Genomic DNA, 25,160 nt, shown 5'->3' with positions numbered 1-25,160 from the left:
TTCTCATCTCCCTCCCTTCTTCCTGATGCCCCTGTCTCACACACTCTTTCTCTGCTCTGCTATTGTTGTCTTAAGACTCACTGTTTAACCAGCATCTTCCATGTGACCAAGGGTTTAAAACTCATTGAAACATGGGCTCCTTGGTTGGGCACCCAACTGAAACAAATGATTGTTTTTCCCCAGAATCTATCAGTAGCCAATTTAGTTCAACATGATAAAATAGGGTGCTTTAAACCCCTCTAGCTCATGACTGACTGTTGATTGCCCAGTCTCCTGTGGGTTCATTGCAGACAGCCACAGTTGCTATGAGGCTGTGACTGAAATGGTTGTGCCATGCCCAGAGGATAACATTTCACAGACCTTCTCCCCATCTTCCAGGTCTTAAAGTCTTTCCACCCAGCAATTCCATGATAATCCCTGAGCCAGAGAGGGGATGGTTTAAACATCCTGTTCAGAGCTAAGCACTCATTTATCAAAGTAAGTGTTTGAAAGTAGTTAATAATGTTATTTAATTTTTTATGATTATAAAACATTCACTCATTTATACAAGTATACATAAAATTCATTTTCAAATTATAGAGTTGTTTGTTTTGTTTTGGCTTTTGGTCTTTTGAGGCAGAGACTCTCTCTATGTAGTGCTGGCTGTCTTAGAACGTGCTATACAGACTAAGTTGGCCTCAAACTCAGAGAGATCATCTCTGTGCCTCTCTCCATCTCTCTCTCTCTCTCTCTCTCTCTCTCTCTCTCTCTCTCTCTCTCTCTCTGTGTGTGTGTGTGTGTGTGTGTGTGTGTGTCTTTCTCTGTCCCTCTCTTTTCTACCTCTCTGCCTGTGCCTCCAAGTGCTGGGATTAAAGGCATGCACGACCATACCTGGCAAAATTAAACAGTTTTTAAAAGTCTAAAAAGACAAATTAACATGGAGTTATGAAAGAAAAAAAATAGAAAATGTGGCACTAAAATAAAGCTAAAGGCCACAGAACGGAATGAGAAGAAGTATTTATATAATTTCTGAAATGTGGTTTAAGTGTTAAAACACAAAATATATCTTTATCAGAAAATATGTCCCATTGCATTTTCCCAGGTCTATTATTCTTGAGACATTATATTTTGGAGATTAATATCTTACAAAATGTTTCTATAACAAATTCTTCTAAATCTGAAATACAGTTTTGAATGTTACATTTTTCATCAAATTGGCAGAGGGTTCGATTTAGTACTGTGGATACAAACAGAACCAATGATTAAAAGGTACTTACTCTGAGAGGGTATGTGCTGTCTACATAGCAAGTAATCTAGAAAGGTCTCCAAGACGCTCACTCTCAGAAACTATACTTCAGTGTAAGAGTACAGCAAAGTGAATGATATGATTGTCTTAACATTTAAATAAAAACAAGAAATACATGTTGAGAGGTAGACATTGTTTGGAAATTAGATGTAAAATAAGGAGACTGCAAGAATAAATAGTGGGGTACCAAGAGTTCACTAAGATGTCAAGTTACCTCAAGAAGAATTCAGTTTCTGCGCTCATACCTTATTATATAGAGCTGGATTCCATCTGGCTGGAGGTGGATAGCACGAGATAATTCAGACACTGCCCTTTTCAATTTGTGCAGCTGTTGAGTGAGAAACCGAAATGTGTGTTCTAGTTGAAGCAATCACCTTCTTGATGTTTAGCCCCTCCTACAATTTCTTGCGGAATTTTTGTATAATCTCATCCAAAAATACTGTTTTCCTTTCTGCTCGTTTTTAATTATTTCTTGTATTTTCTGAGATTATAATACAATTACATCTTCCCCCCTTCCCTTCCTACCCTCCAAAACCTCCCATATATCCTTCCTTACTCTTTTTCAAATGCAAGGCCTCCTTTTTCATTAATTGTTGTTACATATGTGTGTGTATAAATACAAAAGTGTACAGTTTCCTTAACTCACCAAAGCACACGTAATTCACAAAATTGAAAAAGAAGTCTTATGATTCAAGATCTTTGGTTTTTTAATTATTTATCTTTAATTTTAAGGAATGGTCACAAATACCCATTCACATATTATTTTACACTCATGTTTGTGATATATTGTAGTATGCATATGTTATGGGAATTCTGTTATTGTCATGGTGTGTTATCCAATAAAATAGGGTATTTGACTCAAGAGCCAAGTTCACATTCAGGTGGCCAGAATGGATCAAAGAGTTCTCGGAGGACCAAGGAAAAGAGAGAGTGGCCCCAAGGAGAATAGGCAGAGACAGAGGGGAGCACAGGCCTTCTTGGAGTCAGAAGGCGGATGGTGACGGGTGCATCCAGGTGGTAGTAACTGTCTTGGGTTCTAGTCTTATATGTCCTCGAGTTTTCTAATTAATAAACAGTAAAAGCAATCCCTTCAGGTCTATGCTTCTCTTTCACTTAACTTTTCAAGTTTTCTCCGTCAACCTTTTACCATCTACTTCACCAAATTCACATCGCTAATAAACTAGCACACAAAAGGTAACGTAAGAAGTAAAAGTGAATTCCACTTTAAAAATAAGATGGAGAAACTGACTTGAAACAAAATAGATCAGTGAATGTGAATGGATTAAAGAAAATATAAGAACAGTGTAAAAAGAGGCCCATTTGAGAGTCATATGGAAAGTAGACACTTATTCTATCCTTATTAACAGTCACAGAACCATAACTTAGATTTCCACACATTCAAAGACAAAAACCAACCACCACTGAAGACACTGCCAATGGAGCACTAGACAAACCCTGAAAAATTAGGCCAAACAACCGAGAACTGCCATAAATATGATGGTAGGCTGCGGCTAGAAGAAGGCCATGAACTAATTTATACACAGAAATAAAGGGAAGTGAAATAGCACAGACTATTTGAAGAAAACAATGGGGTAGAATTAAGAGGAAATCCAAGAGACAGAACCTGTGTAAACAAATTCAAGAATTTCTATGGAACTTCTTAATTAATCTGCCCTTGTTCTGGAAGCACAATTAATGAACTACTGACATGTTCACACTGTTGGACCTGGTTGTACCAAGTCTCCAGGTTGGTATTAGTTTCTTTTCTCGGTCCTGTGATCTAATACTTTAGAATGCACTATAAGAGGTGTGGGGCGGGGGGGAGGAGACGGGGTTTGACTTGTGCTTTGAAAAGATAACAGTCACTCATGGTGGAGCTTAAGGCTGGGATACCTCTCAACTCAAGAGGTCAGGCAGCTGAGACCTGACAGGAACTGGAGTCAGGATACAAAACGCCAAGAACCATGTAGTGACGCACTTCCTCTAGGGAGGCTTTCCCTCATTAAGATTCCACAGTCTCCCATGACAGCACGCCCAACTGAGAACCAAGTGTGCAAACACATGCCAGTATCAGGGCCATTTTAAATTTAAACCATAACATTCCTTCTTCGGCTCCATGCACCTGGTCTCATAACACAAAACATGTTCAGTGTGACTCCAAAACTTGACTGTCTCACATTTCCGATAATATTCAAAAGTCAAAAGCTTCAAAGAAAATTTGTTAGTTGTAGGACTCTTAAGAGCTATAAAAAACAAAACAGAAAACAAACAAACAAACAAAAAAACCAACTGCATACTTTCCATATTCAATGGTACGGAGTAAACATCTCCCTTTACAATAAACAAACAAATAAACAAACAACAACAACAAACAGTTGAGCGGAATACAGCAAGAAAACCATCAGACCAAAGCAAACCTGAACTGCAGCACAGCAAATACCAGTCCTAAAGCTTCATGTCCAACATCTGGGACCGCTGAGAACATCTTCTATGCTCCAAAAAGTTTGGGTAGCCTTACGCCTCTGGCTCTGTCGCCTGTGGCGCATGTGATCTCTTCCATGGGACAGTGGCCCTTGTGTCTGGAGGTTTTCTCAGGAGAATAGCCCATGTTTCTGAAGCTTCAGTAGAACGTCTCCTTTGCAATCTGGGCTTTGCTTCCACTGCTTCAAACACAGCTCCCCGTGTTTCAGGAGCGCCATGCTACCTGTTGCCAGCTCAACAGCTTTCTGGAACCCTGGTGCAAACTTTTACAGATGCTCTTACATTTTGCATGCCCACAAAACTCAGAGCCGCAAGGACTTGGGTCTGAGCGGCTGCAGGAGCCGGGTGGACATGGAAAAACTCCAGCTACAATTCAGCCACATGGTTCTAGAGCTGAAGACAGAAGAAAGGAGCTGTGAATTTCTCCCTCAACAGTAAGGAAAGCCGCTAAGACCAGGCACGTGTCAGGGTGACCTTGAACGGAGGCCTAAAGAGGCCACTGGGTGCCGGGCAGTGGTAGCACACGCCTTTAATCCCAGCACTCGGGAGGCAGAGGCAAACGTATCACAAGCGTTTCTCAGTGAGTTTGCGGCCAGCCTGCACTACAGAGTGATTTCCAGGAAAGGCACAAAGCTACACAGAGAAATCCTGTCTCAAAAATCCAAGCCCCCCCCCCCCCAAAAAAAGGAAGAGGCCATTGTGTGAAGCTGTTACGTTGTGTGGATTGCCTTGGAGACTCCAAGATGTTAGAGATGCTGGAATTGTGGGATACCTGCCAAGGAAAGCTGCTAACAGGGAGTTGAAACAGCCCAAGATAAACAAGTTGTGTTGCAGTCAACAAAGCTGAAAGGAATTGGAGACCTGAACAGCATTTTGACATCAGACATGGAGATGCAGAGTTTGGAGTTTGCCCAGCTGGCTTTTGGTCTTGCTTTGGTCCAGTATTTCCTCACTATGCTCCCTTTCCCTATGTTTTGGAATGGTAATGTATATCCTGTGCCATTATATGTTGGAAGTATGTGATCTGCTTTTGGATTTTGATTTCACAGGGGAATTATAGTTAAGAGATTACCATGAGTCTCAGAAGAAACTTTGGGCTTTGGACTTTAAAACAATTTGAGCCTGTTACAGAGTATGGGGACTTTTGAAATTGCACCGAATGTATTTTGCTTTATGATATTCTTACAAGCTTATGAGGGCCAGGAAGTGGATTGTGGTAGTTCAAATGTAATTGGTCCCCATAAGTTCATAGGGAGTGGCACTATTAGGAGGTATAGCTTCGTTGCAGTAGATATAGCCTTATTGAAGGAAATATGTCACTGTGGGGGTGGGCTTTGAGGTCTCACATATGCCCAAGCCACACCCAATGCCTCAGCCTACTTCTTGTTGCCTGCATATCAACATGCAGTAGCTCCTCCAGCACCATGTCTGCCTGCATGCCACCATGCTCCCCGTCATGATAATAGATTAAACCTCTGAAACTGTAAGCTGACACTTCAATTAAATATTCTCCTTTATAAGAGTGGCCATGGTATGGTGTCTTTTCACAGCAACAGAAACCCTAAGACATCATTTTATATACATGCCTCATTCTATGAACCTGCACACTTACTCATACATACAACATACATACACAGAATTAGACCAACAGACTCTAAAAGGTTAACAGTAGCTTTCCCCAGCAAAAAAATTAGAGGCAACTTTAAAGCTACTGATTTTCAGAAAGTTCCTCATCATTTATTCTTATTTGCATAAAATACATTAACTAAAATAGCTGTATGTTGTTTTGTAAAAAAATATAAAACATATGCTAAAGATATTATAAAAATAAAATGGACACTTTTTAAGAAGAGGCTTTGTAAATAATAATAGTAAGTTAACTGTATCTGCTTAATAGATATTGCTTATAAATCCATAAGCCTCTATGGTTAGCTGAAAAAAGATTACATTCATATATTATGAGTTACATTGGATAAATATCTAAACAATTAAAATAATTTTTTAAATTCAAGATCCCTAAGTCTTAAATACCTTATGATAGGTTTCTGCTCTACAAATATAGCTTTGAATAAATAAAGGATCAACTTTAATTGCCTCAGTAAATCTCCAAAAGGCTTCAGTGTAATTATCCAGGTATAGTAGATATATGAGGCCAATATTTATATAAGCCAAAGTAGCAGTTCTAAAAAGAAACCAAGAAAGTAAAATTTTTTAGAAATTTAATTTTATTTCCATTGTTCTTCAATTATCAAAAGGTTAATGAAATATATGAGTCAATTGCAACCAGATATTCTTAATATTTTACTAAAACAATGAAATTTGTTTACTGTGGTCTCTTAAAATAGAAGCATGAATGGTCAGGGAGGTGGGAAAGATCTGAGAGGAGGTAGGGGAAGGGAAACCATGATTGGAATATATTGTATGAAAAAACTTATTTTCAATAAAAAATAGGAACATTCTTAATAAGAGACTTAGTAGTGAATTAATAATTAGAGAGTCTATACTGGGAATGGAAATGATAGTCTCCTAGACTCTTAGCAAAATTTGACTTGGTCTTGAGTTACGTTGAATCAATAATTACTGTTCCTCAACTCAAAAGTCTTTGCCTGAGGCCAGGAGAAATAGTGAAAAGCAGCCGTTGTAAAGTCTGGTGGCTTTCAATGAAAAAAGAAATCCTCTCCACTTGGGTATATATAAAATAGTTTTTCAATATCTAATAAATGTTTTCTCTCCTATAATCAAGTGATTGTTAATATGGGGATGACCTTAGACATTGCTCTATTCAGTGCGTCCTAAAGACAAGGACAGTACATGTCCTGCAACCTGCGCCCATGGAAGCCCAGGCTGCTGGAGAGCAAGGGTTCTTCCACCCACCTGCTGACCTTATATCCCAAACATCACTCTGCCTCCCTAACCCCAAAGAAAACCACTGTGGTCCTTGGAGACCTACGCGTGTTACTCTCCAAGTTCAAAGTTTTTATTTGAGAGCTGTCTGCTAGGCAGTACAGAAATAGCATGATTTTTTTTAACTCTTTCTGAAAACTTCCATGTTTGTCTTTTGAGGTTATAATATAATCGCAGCCTTTTTCACTTCCCTTCCAAACCCTCCCATATACCCCTTCTCACTCTCTTTCAAAATCTTGGCCACTTTCTTCATTAATTGTTATCATCTATATACATGTATTTTATCTGCATACATGAACACATAGCATATATATTCCTAAAAATGACTTGCTGGATCTGTATAATGTTACATGTATATATATTTTAAAGGATGATAATTGGTATCAGGTAATTAGTTGGTGTTTTTTTCCCCACTCTCAGCCTTCCTTGGTTTTCTGTAACAACTTCCATATTAATGAGTGATTCATTGGAGAGGAAAATTATTCAATTAAAGTATATGTTGTAAAGCTGGCTTTTTGGCTTATCTAACTTTCAATTTGTGCCTCTTCCTTGTCCTGTCGGCTAAACGGCAATGGATTTTCTTTTGATTTATTGAACAACATGAAGTCAAGTGTTCCAAATACAGGGTCATTGCTTCCACTGAGTTGGACACTGTGTGTAATAATGAAAGAAACAACAGCTATTTTTGTCATTATTTTAAAACTTGACGACAGTTGTCCAGTGACTTAACTGCAAAAAAGCTGTGGCCTGCATGTCCTCAAGCCCACTCTAGTCACTTTTTAACTTAATTCTGTGAATTTAAGTCTTCTCAGATCTTTGCAATCTCTAAATTTTGCAAAGCAACTGAAATGATCAAGTCTTAGTTGGCTGGTAAACTTATTCGAGTGTTATTATAATTCTAGTGTGATTTTATAATTAGTCTTATTTTCTACAACATTACCAATAGTGAGGGGCAAGCTTTCTTTTACTTTATTTTTTTCCTGTTTTTATACATGAGTAAAGTAAGTATGAAAAGACAGACTTACCTTTCAAGAGAAATAACAGTTTCAAAATCACAAATTGCCAGCATCCAAAGTTTTAGTTGTGCATAGAGTATGCCCCGATGGAGAAAGCAATTAAGATTATCATATCCATCATTTATGAGAGCTGAAGATATAAAGTATACACCTTGATTTCTAAACAATCATATGAGTTATGTTTCAGACCACACCCTTCCCATTGTTTTCCCTTATTTAACAATCCAAAAACAACGTATCTATGACTAGTGTTCCCATTTGGTGGGTGAAAATAATACGTATTTTTTTAAAAATTGCTAACTGCCAGGTGGTGGCAGCACACACCTTTAGTCCCAGCACTCAGGAGGCAGAAGCAGGCAGATCTCTGTGAGTTCAAGGCCAGCCTGGTCTAGAGTGAGTTCCATGACAGCCAGGGCTATGCAAAGGGGAAAAAAATGCTATCTAGTAACACTGTGGCTGTTATGGCTCATCAATTCATTAGAGTTGGTGGTAAACTCAGACACTCCACTCACTTTACAAATGAAGAGATTAAGGTCCAAAGGAGCACAGTGCACTGACAGGGACTAAGATGTAAGTCAATGGCTAAGGCTCATCTAGAATGTAACAGCTGATGAAAGGGTGCCCTTGCACACAGTGGCTTCTTATTATAACAAAGGCATTAAGGACTAAAGAACAGGTGTGGGTGTACTGGTTCAGAAAAGGCATATGGCAGATGCCAGGTCTATTTATCTACAGTGATAGGCTGAGGTTAATGAAGGCAAGAACAGAGTGGTGAGCAAATTGACTACATGTCCCGATTGAAGTGGGCAACTTGGAGCAATATCGCAAACAACAGAAGCTAGAGGACAGGAAAACCTCCACTGTAGATGAGTGGTCCTCACCAGTACCCAGCTGAGAGGTCACCTGACAAGTTTCTGGCTTATTCACATGCCCTCTATTTTCAGAACCATGCTAGTGAAACATACGGGCTTTTGTAATATTCAATGTATATCTTCTAAGCTTCTCAATCCAGTCTGGATTGAGACGTAACATTTTACACACACACACACACACACACACACACACACACACACACACACACTTCTCCATACTAGACTTGAGAAGCGTTAGGCATTCTTAGAGCCTGAAGGCATTCCCACTGCTCAGTTCTCAGTATGACTTGCCGGCTTGGAAAGGCTCTGCTGAGGCACTAGTAGGAAAACTATTCTTCTAGAAAAAAATATATATTTGAGTGATTTAGCTACTCTAGACTTTGTATCAGTAAAATTTGATATGATGATAATAAATTCTTCATACCAGTATTTGAGTCCTCCATGGAAGTATTCCATATAGAGTATCCACAATAGCCTCAGGCAGTATTAAAGTGGCCCATAAATGTCCAACTTTATCATCCCAGAGCCTTGTTTTCATAGTGGATTATTTAAATCCTTGGGCATAATGTATAGGAAAGGGTTAGGCTAAACTCAGGGCTGTCTGCTCTGAATGGGTCAATAGTAGACATTTTGAGTTGTTACGACAGCTTCCAACACAGAGGCTGATGGGGGCAATATAAGAGTAAAGCTTTAGAGGAGAGAATTTTCTGGGTGGACCAAGCCCATGGAGTCGGATGAGCCTAAGGAACTCTTCAAACTGGAAGCGTTGGGTGATAGCGTCCCCTTCATACACACAACACCTTTGCTTTGGTGCCACCCTGAGACATGAAGAGTGAACTGAGAGAGCGAAGGCCACAGCCAGCCAAGGAGGAGTGAAGACTGAGTCAGCTATGAGTGGAAAGTAGATGCTAAGTTAAAAGAGAAGTGAGCAGCAATCTCCGGCCCTCTTTCCCAAGAACCCTTGGGAAGAGACATAAAACATGAGGTACTTCTCAGCATACATGAGACATTTAGGGGGATGGGATGATATTGTAGTAAAGTGCTTGCCTTGAAGCTCAGGGACCCAAGTTCTGCTCCCAGAGTCCACGGGGAAGAAGGCGGCAAACTTGGCATGATAGCATGTGCTGTTGGCAATCTCAGTGTTGGGGAAACTGAAGAGAGTAGACCCCTAGATTTAATGGCCACAGAATCTAGCCTATTTAGTGAGGCCAGTGAAGGACGATGTTACAAAAAAATTAAATTTAATTTCAAAGAATGGGAGAAAAAATTATAAAAATTTTAAAATTAGTCAACTCCTGAAGTTGTCCTCCAGTCTCTACACACATGTGCTCCCATGTACACAGGTAAACAACACACGTACACAAAATGAATATTGTTAAGTATGTAAGTATTCACAGTGCTGGACATTAATCTACATATTACATGAGTGAACAAGTATTAGCATCCCCTTCTAGGAAAGAGCTGCTGGTCCTCATAGCAGACTCTCACATACACGGAGCTGATACCTGAAACACTGTAGTCCTGCAGTGCTCTATGAGGATTGGTCTTCCTGAATAAGCAGGCTCTGTAGTATAGTGCTAACCAGTTGTTAGGATCTAAGTGGATGGCAACAGAAAAGTCTTGGGTTGCTTGTTTATAAAAAGCCCTTTTACAATACGCTCTCCCTCGGTTTGTCCTAGAAAAAGAAAAAGATTTTAATGTGTACTGCAAGACAGATAGTCTCTCTTTTTGTTAAACGTACCACCTAATTTCTGATTTTTTTCTCTTTACTTTTCAAGAGAGTTTAGTTGTGATGCTGTTGTCAAGACAACATAAATTTTGTAGGGGACATTTTGTTACATAATTATATGTTTATTAATTGTGTCTCTAAAGTAGCTGAATGGTTATTAACTTTATCTCATTTCTTTTACAAGGAGATAACTTTTTAAAATCCTTTCAAAAAGTCATTCTTTATTATGGATCTATTCTGGGTGCTCCTTTTTGTATAAGGAACAATATTGGCACAAAAGTGTTGAGGTAGAGAGAAATATGAAATATGAAGTTAGGTCAAGGTATTATAAGATGGGCCTGTCTTATCACAAAGACACATCTGTGATTTTAAAGTGTTTGTCTTTATCCCATTAGCCAATGGGGGCCACGGAGAAAAGCTTTCAAGACTTGTGACCACTATTTTTGTGATAGTCTAAGGTCAGGACTTCAGAGCTAGGAATGGCGTAGTATAGTACCCCAGGTATGAGCTCAAAAGTGATTGCAATGCTGATTCAGTAGGAATGAAAATAGCATCAGTAGTCCTGTGCTTGGAGAATTAACATGGATTGGTGGCATGCCCCTCAGAAGGTTGATGCTGTCAGAACTTTGAGAATCAGCCAGATAGCGCAGACCTTTAAATCCCCCGCACTTGGGAAGCAGAGGCAGGAGGATCTCTGGTCTACAAGGTCAGATTAAGGTCAACCAGTGCTTCATAGAGAGACCCTGTCTCAAAGAATAATATGTATTACATTTTTACATATGGGTCACTCGGCCTGACTTTAATCTATAGAAATTAGAGAAAAATATTGTAGATCTTTTACTTTTCAATTTTATGTATGTACTTTAAACTGGAAATAAATGATGTTATTTGTAATCACAAAAAAAGAATAAATATAAAATTTTGATTCGTTAAGACATGAATGAGACATTTCTTAAAGATAAGGTATTCTTTCTTCAAGGGTCTCAAGATGCCTGCTGCTTTCAAAAGTCTTCTGTTAGACAGAAGTAACTCCAAAGGTGAGTTCCTTCTAACTTTTAAAGAACAAGAAGGTATCAAATATGAAGTGATCAGTGTCCAGATCCTCTCTCACCCCAGTACTAAAAGGGCATGCTCCTAAGAGAAGACGGGAGACTTAATTCATTTTGATAAAGTAGAAAACTCCTGAAATAAAATTCAGATTACAAAATAGAAAGAAATAGAAGAAAATAATGGATGTCGACAACTAGTTCTGGGAAAGGGGGCTATCTATGTCAAGAATGAACTTAGATCCACATCTCTCATGTTGCATAAACATCAATTCCAGGTGGATTAAAGATGTTCACATAGGCCTGAAAATATAAAATTGCTAGAGAAAAAAATTCAGATAGTATAAATGCAGGCATAGATAAAGACTTTTTTTTAAATTAGATTTCCATACACTTAGGAAATAAGGCCGGCAACTGACAAATAGGATCTAATGAAATGTTAAAATTCTGTAGGGCAAAGGAAATAGTTAATTGATTAAAAAGACAACCTGGCAAAAAGGAAGAAATCTTTCCTGGCTATGTATCTAATACAGTATTATTGTACAGCATATATAAAGAGTTTAAAAGAAAACAAACAACCTAATCAAAAAATGGACTAAGTAATTCTCAAGAAAACAGTCAATAAACATTCTTATTTATTTTATTTTATTATTACTTCTTTTATTTTTGAAATTGTAATGCAATTACACGTTTTCCCCTTCCTTTTTCTCCCTTCAAATGCCCCCACATACACCCTTCCTTGCTCTCTTTAAAGTCATAGGTTTTTTTTCACTAATTGCTGTTGTATGTACACACGCGCACACACACATACACACACACACACACACACACACACACACACACACACACACACTCCTACAATCCTTAGAGAGTCTGTCTTACTCCTGCTCAGAACGGCTATTATCAGGAATACAAATTACAATAAATTCTATCAAAAGTCATTACAATAAATTCTATCAGGACTCAGGGTAAGAAGAACTCTACTCGTTATTGGTAGGAGTGTAAATTGATGATTGTAAATGGCTCAGTTTCAGATATTCTGTTACCCTAGGACAAAAAGGTATGACACTAGCCGAAATACGATGAATGACTTCCCAGAAATACACCAACTACCAAAACTGTCTCAAGAAGGAAATGATAGCCCTTATAGAGAGAGCACTGACAAGTGAAGAGACTGAATTAGTAATTTTAAAAATGTAGCTGAAACCAAAGGATCCATAGATAAATTCGACCAAATACTAAAGAATCAACCTGTCCTTTCTTCACTCTCTCAACAAATGAAAGACTTACTCAGCCATTTACCAACGTTTCCCCACTATCAAAGCCACAAAAGACAACACAAGAAATCTACAGACCAGTTTACACTAATGTATATATATCACACTAATATATATTTAAATCACCAACAAAATACTAGGAAACTGAATGTAACAGCATATTAAAAGAGTTATAGCAAATGGGATTTCCTAATAATACAGGGATCATTACTCTTTATGTAAATACATCATATACTACATCAGATAGATAGATAGATAGATAGATAGATAGATAGATACAGTCAGACAAATAAAATAAGTCAAATCTAAATTGAAGGAGAATCAGAAAAAAAAACTGATAAAAGCAAACAAAAGTATGATCTAAAATTAAAATTTAAATAAATATATTAATATGAGAATATAAAGACAATGGAAAAGAAACACATCTCACAATATATGTATGCAATTAATGTGTGCAATTAGTAAAGTAAATGGTGGAAGTATTATTCTGCAAATAGTATGTAGGTCATTGGTTCCCATCAGAAAAATACACATCAACACAAATCTAAAACTTTTTAAAGTATCCTTTAAAATAATTATGAGAAGCTGGAGAGATGACTCAGTAGTCAAAAGTATTGGCTGCTTTTCCAGAGTTTGATTCCCAGCACCCACATAGTGACTCACAACCTTCTGGAACCCCAGTTTCAGGAGACCCGATGATCTCTTCTGGCCTCTGAGGACACTAGGCATACATGTGGTACACAGACATGCTCATGCTCATAAAATGCCCATACATATCAAATAAGAAAATTAAATTTAAAAACAGTTACATTAGTCTGTAGGTAAATTATTAATCTGATCTCAAAGGATTTTGATCAAAGGAGAGATCCATTTTCTAAAATTAAAGAAGCTTACAAAAGACTGATAAATTTGAGTACGTAAAAACATTTCATTCTTTAGATTAAAATTCTTTCTCTTCATCTGGTGAGATGGCTCATCATGGAATGACATTTGCTGTAGAGCCTAACAACCTGGAATCAGTCACTAGGACCCACATGGTAGAACAGACAGACTCCACAACATGTTCTCTGACCCTGCACATTGACTATCACACACACACACACACACACACACACACACTGTAAATGTAACTATATATTTTCAACCCATTCCCCTCCCACTCACAAACACCTTTTATGCTTTATTAATAGCCATTTCTCACAGGTGCGTGGTGACTTATCAATGGTTTTAGCTGGAAATTTTCTAATTAGCAGAGACACTGGAGTTGTTCATGTTAATTACCAGTTTTTATTCATTATGCTTTGAGGAATAGGTGGGTCCTGTGCCCGTTTTTCAAGTCAAATTTTTTTCTTGCTACTCAATCCTTTGCATTCCTTGTATGTTTTGAATATTAGCCCTTTATGAGATGTGTGGATTACAAATATTTCCACTCTGTGAAATTATATATATATATATATATATATATATATATATATATATATATATATAAATAATGATGATGAACACATAGTTCAGTCTTCAAAAAGAAAGAAGTTCTGTCAAATTTAACACCAGGAATCAAGGTGGAGACATTATGCAAAGTGAAATAAATCAAGCAGGAAATGACAAATATCCTGATTTGACTTGGTAGAACCTAAATGTGGCACGCTGGCAGAAGCAGAGAGTAGAGTCCAGGCTACTACAGGCTGGAGTGCAGAGTGGATGAACAAAGAAAGATGCTGGCCAAAGAGTACAAGGGATCAGTCAGGAAAGATGAAATCCATGTATCTATTGTTCAGCGTGGTGATGACAGTTACAAGTTATGGGTTGTATATTTCAAAATCACTGAAAGAATTGACAACCACCATGAAGAAATATGGATGTAATGTGATAGGCATGTTAGTTTGATTTATTTATTGCAAATGAATGCACATCCCATTTCACTTTGTACCCATGTTTGCAAGTATTACTAAAAATCAAAATGACATTACATTTGAAAATTAATACACAAAGTTTAATAAGGCATAACTATATTTCAAACAAAGTGCGCATACAAATTGAAAATATCTAAATTTAAAATAATGTAGAGATAAGAGTAATATAAGAAAAATGCTGAAAAGGTCAATAAAAATTTGGGGTCCATTGCTTCCCTATTCATAATATCCAGAAATTGGAAACAACCTAGATATCCCTCATCAAATGAACAGATAAAGAAAATATGATATATTTGCACAATTAAATATTACTCAACTGTTAAATGACATCATGAAATTTGCAGATAAATGGATAGTACTAGAAGAAAATCATCCTAGATGAGGCAACCAAGACCCAGATAAATAAATATGGTATGTATCCACATTATACGTGGATATCAGCTGTTAAGTCAATGATAAGCAAGCTACAATCTATAGAACCACAGGGGTAAGGTATAGAGTAAGATTAGGTGGGGCCAGACAGAGCTCCCTAGGAAAGTAAAATAGAATACGTAGTAATGGATGGCTGGGGTGGGGACTAGAATAGGGTCAAGTGGGGAGGCGAGTGGAAGAGGGTCATCGGATGAGGGAGGGAATATGAGGAGAGTCAGCTAAGATTAAAGGCCACTTGACTGGTGGTATGGAAACATAATACAGTAAGAGTTTATATACACACATATATACATACATATATATTTGGTATTTTTCTTGCGCCTTTTCTTAGGATTGTTTCCTTCTGTTTGTTTTGTCTTGTTCCTGTGTGTTATCTTTTGTTTTATCTTATTATATTCTATTTTATGTTATTATAATCCCTTAGAAGCCTGCTTGTTTTCTAATGAGAGATAGAAAGGGAGTGGATCTGGATAGGAGGGGAGGTGGGGAGGAACTGGGAGGAGAAGAGGGAGGGGAAATTATAATCATAGGGTATACTATATGAGAAAAAAAATCTATTTTCATTAAAAGGAAAGAAACAATAAAATAAAATAAACAAAATAAATGGTGAAGCTTAATATACAAGCTACAATAAGGTATTACAGAAATATATTTGAACAGATCTCTGTACTCAGTGGACACAAAGGTGATGAATGAAAAAGAAATGTAAAGAAGGAAGTTGTGGATGATACGCAATGCTTTATATAGTTACAAAGTGGTTAGCACTTGTAAATGCAAAAAAATAACTCAACACTGAAATTAGCTTGTTGTTTTAAAATGGCTGTCAAGCCGGGCGGTGGTGGCGCACGCCTTTAATCCCAGCACTCGGGAGGCAGAAGCAGGTGGATCTTTGTGAGTTCGAGGCCAGCCTGGTCTACCAAGCAAGATCCAGGGAAAGCGCAAAGCTACACAGAGAAACCCTGTCTCGAAAAACCAAAGATAAAATAAAATAAAATGGTTGTCAAATTATGTCCAGCAATTTTTCCTGAAAATACATTTAAATAATAAGTCATTTTGAAATTTTTCATCTAAAGTAATTCTTACCTTGCACAAGTATTTCGGGGCTCAAGTTTTAACAGAGCTGTAAAATCATATATGGCTCCCATCCAGTTCTCATTTTCAAAGCAATGCATTGCACGTTTCATCCATGCATCTGTTCTCTTGGGATCATAGAAAATACACTAGAGTGGTGTGAGGATGCAAACACATCACACGATCAGGAAAATAAAGACTAAAATGAGTGCATAGTCAACTTCAAGTTACACAAAAGGAGCACACTTTCAGATTTGTGTTTAAAGATTATATTAGTAAGCCGGGCGGTGGTGGCGCACGCCTTTAATCCCAGCACTCGGGAGGCAGAGCCAGGTGGATCTCTGTGAGTTCGAGGCCAGCCTGGGCTACAGAGTGAGTTCCAGGAAAAGGCGCAAAGCTACACAGAGAAACCCTGTCCCGAAAAACCAAACAAACAAACAAACAAACAAACAAAAAGATTATATTAGGAAATGTACCATCGTCAAATTCTTGAGGGGGAAATATCATCCACAAGGAAAGACAAAGAGTAAATACAAGAAACCAAAGCTTTTGACTGCTGACACTTACACTGATTAAAAAAAAAAAAATTCCTATGCCTCCTAGTAATGTCAGAAGTTACCCCCATTAAGTCTCACCCACATGGCTGCCTGAACATGAGCCAGTTGAGGACAGCAATAACAGGCATGACTAGGTGGGTGGGGAAAGACCAGGAGGTCTCATCTGTACACAAAGAAGTACAGGCAACTAAGGAAAGCTGAAAGCAGAAGAAAAGGTCTTCCTCAGGCATGAGCACACCATTGGTCATCCAATATCAAATGGTCAGCCCTCACAAAATACATAGGAGTAACATCACACAGACTAAACAATTTGGAATACACACACACACACACACACACACACACACACACACACACATCTATGCATGTGACAGCAATTAATGAAAAACGAGGCCCTGAATTTTAAAAAGACAAAGTAGGGATATGTGTGAGGGTTTGAAAAACAAAAAGAGGGAAGGGGGAAATGATGTAATTATACTATAATCTCAAAAGTAAGAGAACTGAAGAGTGGAGCTGCATTGTCTCCTATCATTCTGTCCCAACAGTAGGTGGTGGAGCTGAGCTGATTCCGCCATACAGACTATGGTTGCACCTAGTCCCTAATGTGAGAAGAAGAAATGGAATGGCAGAGACGTGGCTCATAATTACACACTGCCATCTGAAGCAGCAGAGGGCACAGTCACCCATATGTTCACCTGGGCAGTGGCTTGCCAGTTGACACTAGGAAGGAACTGCCAAACAGAAGAGGTCTCTAGGGATGTTTAAAGCAGAAAGAAACATTGAGAACTGTTTGATTTCAGGTCATTATATTCATCCGTTGCTAAACTACTGGTGTCAGATGCAGAAAGTGAGGTAAATCAATAATTATTAATATTAAAATGCTTTTCCTTTAATTTTGAGATTATAATTATACCATTTCTCACTTCCCTTAATTTCCTTCAAACCCTCCCATATATTCTTCCTTGCTCTCTTTCAAATTCATGATCTCTTTTTTCATTAATTGTTACATGCATATATGTATGTGTATGGATATGTATGAATGCATACCTATATATACATCTATGTATATATTCATAATTTAAACCTACTCAGTATGTGTAATATTACTCGAATCTTCAAGAGAGATATTTTTGGTGACTTCTAGATCAGAAGCTACATGACCAATAATACTTGCCATAAATAGCAGATTGCTAAGCTAACCCAGGAAGAAACATGGCAGTTGGGAATATGCACAAATGAATAATTTAAGTAATTTCCTTTAATTTGTCCATTGCACACGGGACTAAGATTTATAGTTAAAAGTCAGTAGATGAGAAAGTCTTGCTGGAACCATGGGAAACCTGTTCTTGATGGCAGCCTCAGGTGTGTGATTCAGTCAAAAGCTCACTTCCTTATGAACATCCCAACACCTACAAATACACGTACTTCCCTCCCAACCTTCTTTCCTTCATGGCACTATCATAATTTCATATCTCATGTATGTGTGTCTATCTTCCCTCAAGTAACTCTTCTTGGAGATCTGCATAATCCAGACACATTTCTGTATCATTCACCATTTATATACTATATTATGCTGTATCTCAGTCAACAAATATTTGCGAATGAATGAAAGAGCGAATAAGTCTGTGATTGAAGCCTCTTCAAGAACCTGTTCAAGAGTTTAGCAAAAGGAGAATTTAGCAATTTCTTCAATTATCTAAGGAGAAAAGGCAATTTTCAAAGGCCTCTAAAAACCATGTTTCTTAGTTCAAGAATAGAGAACCAGAAAAGTTGAGACTTCTTTAAGGTTGCCTCAGTGCTTCCCATCTACCTTTGATTTCCAAACATTTGCCGACGCTTTTAAGTCATGGAATTGGTGATAACAGCAAACCAGCAATGGAAAGTCCTAGTTCCTAACATAATTTGATTATAAGACACGTGGTGGCTGTTAAAAACTTTGGCTAGGAAGTGAGAGAGATACTCAGTGGTTGTTAGCGGATTGTTGCTCTTGTAGAATACCTGGGATTTGGTTCCCAGCACCCATGTGGTGTCTCACAACCATCTGTAACTCCAGTTCCAAGGAACTTAATGGTCTTTTGACCTCTGCAGGTACCATATATGCACCTGGTGCAGGTGCATACTTGCAAGCCAAACACTCTTAAAGTAAGTCTAAAAAGAACGTTTGCAATACAAAATCTATAAATGGGAGCATGGGGCGTTGTAAAGCTTACTTTTGAATAGTCGTCAATGGCCAGCACACTGTTTGTCTTCTCATACAGTTCCCCCCTCTTGAAATAGAGGTCAGCATCTTTGGGCCTGCACTTAATTGCCTGGCTGTAATTCAAAATCGCCAGTGTGAAGTCCTTCTTCTCTCTGAAAATCTCTGCCTTTGACAAGTATGCCTCTAAAGATGAAAGGTAAACTCCATTTTACAATCTTTTCATTAACTGTGAGAATTGACAGCAGCAATTCCACTCAAAACTGCCGTCCTCAAGTGGCTTGTTTTACTGGTATACTTTATTTCATTTACCCTAAGTTCCAAATTTATCCTTGAAGTCTAAATATTCATTTGCAGTTTCAAGTAGTCTTACCCTGAAGTGGTAAAATTACCACTCACTACTGTATCTGTTTAAAATGTTTCAGTCTTAACAATTGTGGTAAAAAGTTAGGTTTTAGTGACACAGAATTGTATGGACTTTGAGCACATAGACCAACACAGATCAGAAAACATTTAGCTAGCTTGTGCTATCTTGTGTGGATCTGTGAGTGCCAGGGATATAAAGATGGGTATGAAAATTCTACGTTTCTAGAAGTTTGGGCAATTAGAAAACAGCACCTATGACAGGTGTGGGTTTCATTCACTGCAAGCCCTTCAGAGCGGCGCAGCTCTCTTTCTGAAACTTGTCGTCATGAGAAGACTTACAAACTGACACCCATCTACAAGTGTGAGTTCATGTTCTCTTCGTGAGACGAGCGAAAGGCCCTGTGCTGAGACAGGTCTCCAGAAAAGAAACTCAAACACATTGAGCTATTTGAAAGCAACATAAGGTCACACGAACTCCAAAGCTAAGGCAGCCACACCATATTTCAGAACTTGTACCTATCAGTTTATTTCTATTTTAATAGTGACAAAAGTTGAGATAAAGAGACAGGTAATGTAACTGTTTCCATTTGCAACCCACCTGCATGGTTTTTATTATATTTACTTATAAAATTCAAGTCATCCAAAGCATCATTAATTTTGTCTTGGAAAAGATAAATGAAATGTCTGTGCCAATAGGCATTTAGAAACAATGGCTCCACAAATATGGTCTGAAAAACACATGTGTAAAGAAAATCTGGTAAGTTGATTTTCAAAAGGAGTGGGGAAACACCATTAAATGAGTTTTTCAAGCATCATTGACATCTGTGGCTTTCCATGCATGCAACATAAAATAAAACCTCCCAAATCAAAAAACAAAAGTCTAGTGTTTTTAATAAGTATTTGAAAATGCCAATAATTGTATCTCCCAACCCCATAAACCGTACTACAATCATTCGCTGTTCAATATCTCAACAAAAATTACTGTATAAAGAAAAGCAATGTAAATGGTGAGTTGTGTTATTTTTAGTCTTTAAAACTTACTTCCTGGAGGTCATTCATGGCACTTTGCAACTTTCCCAGTTTTCTATAAATAGCTCCACGCCTACAATATGCGAACACAGGATTTCTTTTCTCATTCTTTATTTCTTGAGTCAACATCTCCACTTCAGCTTCATAATACTTAATGACCTCTGGTGGAAGGTCACACTTCACATGATCATTTAGTTCCAGTTTGGGGAGCTCTGCCACTGGTTCTGGGACGTCTTTTTGAACATATATAACTGGTATAGGTGTTTTCTGAGCTTTCTCTTTAGAAAACATCTCAGTAACCCATGTTCGAGAATCAGTATTTTCTGGTATTCCTCCTTTACTTTGAACAAATTTATCAAAATTTAAAATCGTGGGTACACTGGGAGACCTTATTGGACGTTCGTATATTGGAACTCTAAGGAAAAATTTTTTCTGTCCAGGAAGTATTCCATGAGATGTTGATCTAGTTTCAAAAAGAATGATTAATTTTTAATTACAGAAGCAGAATTATCTTTCTGATCAATGACTCAACCACATACAAAGTTACTATTTTTCTATTATCAGAAATTGCTAATTTATATAATCCAAGTTCACTTTTTCAATCATCAAAACTGTAACACAATAGGAAGAATCTCTGTAAACTAAATGGAAATACATGTTTAATGGGGCAGCCTCCCTGGATGCTGGAATAACAACAACGGTGCTCCTTTCTGATCTAATTCGCAACCTCATCTTCTGTGAGTACAATTGCGGCAGGGGAATTTCAGAGGTAAGCTAGAAGGGACAAAGGACATGCTTCTTCCAAAGGCTACCAAGGGTAAGAACTTGAAGTTTATGTCTTCAGTAAACTATGAAACTTGATCATTCAGATGCTTTCAAATGATGCAGCTGCCCGTTCCTCCTCAAGTTCTCCATTGGCAACAGAGCTTTCATTCAGTAGCATTGGCTGCGTGCGTGCGTGCGTGCGTGCGTGCGTGCGTGCGTGCGTGCATGTGTGGCAGTGTCATAGCTAAGGGAGACAGAATCGAGACATTCTAGTGGAAGTTTGGAGAAAGGTTTAGCCCCGTCATCTTTTATTTGCCCAGTTTATTTTGTAAGGAAGTCATCGCGCCAAAGTTGGAGAATAAAAGTAGGAAAAGGTTCCCATTCTTTTAGCCTCTTCATAGAATCCCCACTCCACATTTTAGTGCAAGCCATTCTCATATGCTCTGCCTGGAGGTCAGTGCGCTGGATAGTATTATGTCATTTGACGTAAGTTAAAGCCATCTTAGAGTAGGGAACCTCAATTGACAAAGTGCCTCCAAGAGATAGGGAGCCTGTAGGACATGTTCTTAATTAGCGATTGATGTGGGTGGGCCCAGTCCACTGTGGTTGGTACTACTCTTGGGCTGGTAATACTGGGTTCTATAAAAAAGTGGGCTTAGTAAACCGTAAGGAACAAACCAGTAAGCAGCACCCCTCCATGTCCTCTGCATCAGCTCCTGCCTCCAGGTTCCTGCCCTGTTTGAGTTCCTGTCCTGACTTCCTTCACTGATGGAGTAGGATGTGGAAGAGTAAGCCAAATTTCCTCTCCAAATTACTTTTGTTCATGGTGCTTCATCACAAAAAGAGGAACCCTAAGACATACAGTAACTTAACAAGTCTTTCACTCTCTGTACATTGTCTAGTTGTGGGTTTCTGTGTTGGTGCCTATCTACTGTAGGAGGAAGCTTCTCTGATGAGGGCTGAGTGAGGCACTTCAGAAGAATAGAATAGTGGTAGTACCTACTGAGGGTCCAAACCCCTTAAGTACACCAAGGTAATAGAGTGAACACAAAACAGACATGCAAAAAAGGGATTTTCCCCACAAATTCCACTAACAGGAGAAACTGGCTGAGAGAAGGCATATCCCTAATCTGTGAGATGTGATATCCCCTTGCATAAGTAGCTTTTGGTGACTATACTGTCACATTGCCTCATATCGACACTGCATTACCATCTGTGCGCTCCCCAAAGTCTCTCAGCTGTGAGATGTGGATACTCTTGCAGAACCATCGCTACCAGCCCCTTACCCTTCCAAATCCATCCTCTACTATATGCCCTTAGATTAGTGGCTGCTGGTCCTAGTTAGTTCTATCTTGGTTACACTACCCTGGCAATGCCTAGCAAATGGTCTTGGAAGTTATCCTGAATCAGAATCACCCAGTGGGTTTGCTGAAATCTCTAATTTAGGGGCCTTCAAAATCTCTAATTTAACAAGCATTAGGTGGAGACCTAGGGTTTGTGCATCCTAACAAGTTTACACATAAAATATACTGATTCAAGAACACATTCTAAGAACTCCTGCCATAGAAGAGTGAACTTGAAACATCGTGGAACTGAGAATTGATCTATAAAATGTGGCATTCTTAATCAAGCTCTATCCTCTGGTGGGAAAACAGAAAATGTAAAGGGGAAAACACGTACAATAACACTACTGCTGCTGTGACAGAGGTGAGTAACTGGAGGACCAGGAAGAAACGGATCTGGTTCAGTGGTCACAGCCGGACTAATAGGATTGTGGAGTGGCAAATCCCAGCTAAAACTGCCCTGCTATTGCAGACACCAAAGACACAATTACAACAATTAACCACAGGAACAGAAAGGTAACAAGAGCATTTTACTTTGCAGGGACCTATGGCAATAACTAAATGGCTACAGTTTCTCAGTGATGCGACAGATGGGCAACCTGCTAAGGTATTGTTTGTCTTAGATAAGCAAGAAACTTCTGGGTCTGCTGGGCATAAAACTAAATAGCTATATGGTTGAGGTTCATGTCTTCTTGCCCAGATCTCAGGACCAATAGAGTTCACAGCCTAAAACCTCATTTGTCATGGAGCACAGGCCAGATCCCAAGGAGAGTACCCCACCATGTGACACACGCATCCATGAATTTCCCACCAAAAGATTCCAGACACAACAAATACTTAGATTTTTCTGGAGATCAGTAGATACTAACTCTGAACTCATCAGTACCCAAAGCCACCGAGTCCATCAATAAAATTAAGGAACTAATTAATCAAATGATAGGAAGACTAATACTAGACTTGGACTGCCTAATAATGGACTCAGGAAGGCCCCAGCATGTTGTTATTTTCTCATCCTGGAAATGTGGCATCAGTGAGTGACTCAAAAGGAATCCAGTGTAGACAAAGACATAATGGTAATAAAGACCAAGCAGGCGTCTCTCGAGGTGCCCCATCCCACCCCACACCATCATGCAGTAAGACGGCACACAATAAAATCCACCAGATCACTGGGCAGGGGGGTGGGGGTGGGAGGTGGGGGTGGGAGGTGGGGGGTGGGTGGGAATCACATGCATGATAATGGCACCATCAGCAATTTCAAAGACAAATACAGGGGACCACTCCACATCTCCATTTCCTGTTTGCCCAGTGCTAAAAATACCAAATGTCTGGAAGAAGATTACTGTGACTGAGAGTGAATGTAAGTTTAGTCGAGTGTTGGTTTCAATGGCCACCTTAGGTCTAGATGTGGTAACTGTATCTACTGAAGCAAAGGTCACACTTTCTGGCATGTGATTTACAGCTGTTGCTCTGGCTTGCTTTGTCCATGGCTGTGACATGGCGCATCACGGAAAGCTTACATGTACACAGCCGGAGCACAACTCTCTACCTTTGCTGGCCTGCCCACCATCTCACCTGTCCCACAATGTCACTGTGGTCTGAAAAGCTAAACGGATGCACGTTCTCATGAGTCCTCTCTCTGACTGTCATCATGCCCACCCGTTCCTTGTGGAGTCTTGACCACCTGGGAAAAACTTTTGATATTTTCAATTGCTCCAGTAAAAATCCTTGAGAGTGTCCTTAATTCATTTTTTTTTCTCATATCCATGAGCAAATATTGTTGGCTGTGCCCCCAACATCTGTCTGGAATATGGCCGTGTTTTACCACCTGTATTGCTATCACGTCAGACCCAGCAGCCATTTCTCAGATGGATCGTTCAATAGCTTTCTTGTGGGTCTCTGTGTCTCCACTACAATTTCTTAATCTATACCACACCCATAGTGAGTTTTCTCTAATATATAGTTGATCATTTCAACAAACTTCTCTCCACTCGCAAGGTCTCCTTTTGTATTTAAAGATCCAAAATATTTATCATAGCCTACAAACATCTCAAGTTTACAATGACTTACAAACACATGTTTTTCTTTTTGTAAATTTACGTGTGGTGTGTGTGTGTGTGTGTGTGTGTGTGTGTGTGTGTGTGTGTGTGTATGGTGTATGTATGTATGTGCGCAAGTGTGTGTGGGTGCAAATACTCATAAATGCACATACAGATGCCAGAGGAGAATGTTGGTGGTTACCCACCGTTGTTTGCCACTTTACTCCTGAGCCACAGTGTCTCCCTGAACCTAAAGCTCTATTTCAGCTATGCTAGCTAGCTAGTGAGCTGCTGAGACCCACCTGTCTCTGCCTTTCCTCACCCCCAATGACAGGGTTACAGGCACATGCACCCATGCCCATCATTTTTATGTGGGTGCTGGTAATTTGAACTCACGATCTAATGCATGTACAAGCATTCCTACCCACGAAGCCATCTCCAGAGCCTTGACTTCTGGGCACTCTTATGAGTAATTTTACATTTCTCACTTACCATGGCCAATATAGCAATACCTGGCATTATCCCCAAACACTTCTTTGACCTTACTTTTTTTTTTTTTTTTTTTTACCAATCTCTTGTGTCCCAGACACTGGTCTGGGTGCTGTCTGAAAACAATAAGCATATCCTCCACCTCAGGGCATTTGCACTTGTTTTTACCTTTTCTTCGGAGATTTAAACATTTCATTCCTCCATACCATTCAGTTCTAAGTCATAGAGGCATCCGAACACTGTCTAACACAGCATCTCCTGCTGCCCTGCCTTATTCTCTTCATAATACTTATCACTTCCTCAATATCATGAGTTCATCTTTCCACCCTCACTTTCCCACTAGATTAGAAAC

The 25,160-nt window shown here is 38.8% G+C and overlaps 1 protein-coding gene across 1 annotated transcript in view; it reads right to left on the bottom strand.

The window, feature by feature from the left end:
• Positions 1-25,160, bottom strand: part of Ttc6 (tetratricopeptide repeat domain 6) — a 160,737-nt gene that overhangs the window by 32,264 nt on the left and 103,313 nt on the right. Inside the window, exons 11-18 of the mRNA XM_036206397.1 lie at positions 20,188-20,638; positions 19,745-19,874; positions 18,794-18,966; positions 16,039-16,175; positions 10,064-10,233; positions 7,696-7,816; positions 5,798-5,948; positions 1,531-1,613 (exon numbers count right to left, since the gene is read on the bottom strand). Coding sequence (XP_036062290.1) covers positions 1,531-1,613; positions 5,798-5,948; positions 7,696-7,816; positions 10,064-10,233; positions 16,039-16,175; positions 18,794-18,966; positions 19,745-19,874; positions 20,188-20,638 — 1,416 coding nt within the window. The remainder of the gene's footprint in view (positions 1-1,530; positions 1,614-5,797; positions 5,949-7,695; positions 7,817-10,063; positions 10,234-16,038; positions 16,176-18,793; positions 18,967-19,744; positions 19,875-20,187; positions 20,639-25,160) is intronic.

Source organism: Onychomys torridus, chromosome 14 (genome assembly GCF_903995425.1).
Source record: "Onychomys torridus chromosome 14, mOncTor1.1, whole genome shotgun sequence".
NCBI lineage: Eukaryota > Metazoa > Chordata > Mammalia > Rodentia > Cricetidae > Onychomys > Onychomys torridus.
The sequence above is the reverse complement of the archived record's forward strand: the minus strand, read 5'-3'. Positions and strand labels throughout refer to the sequence as shown.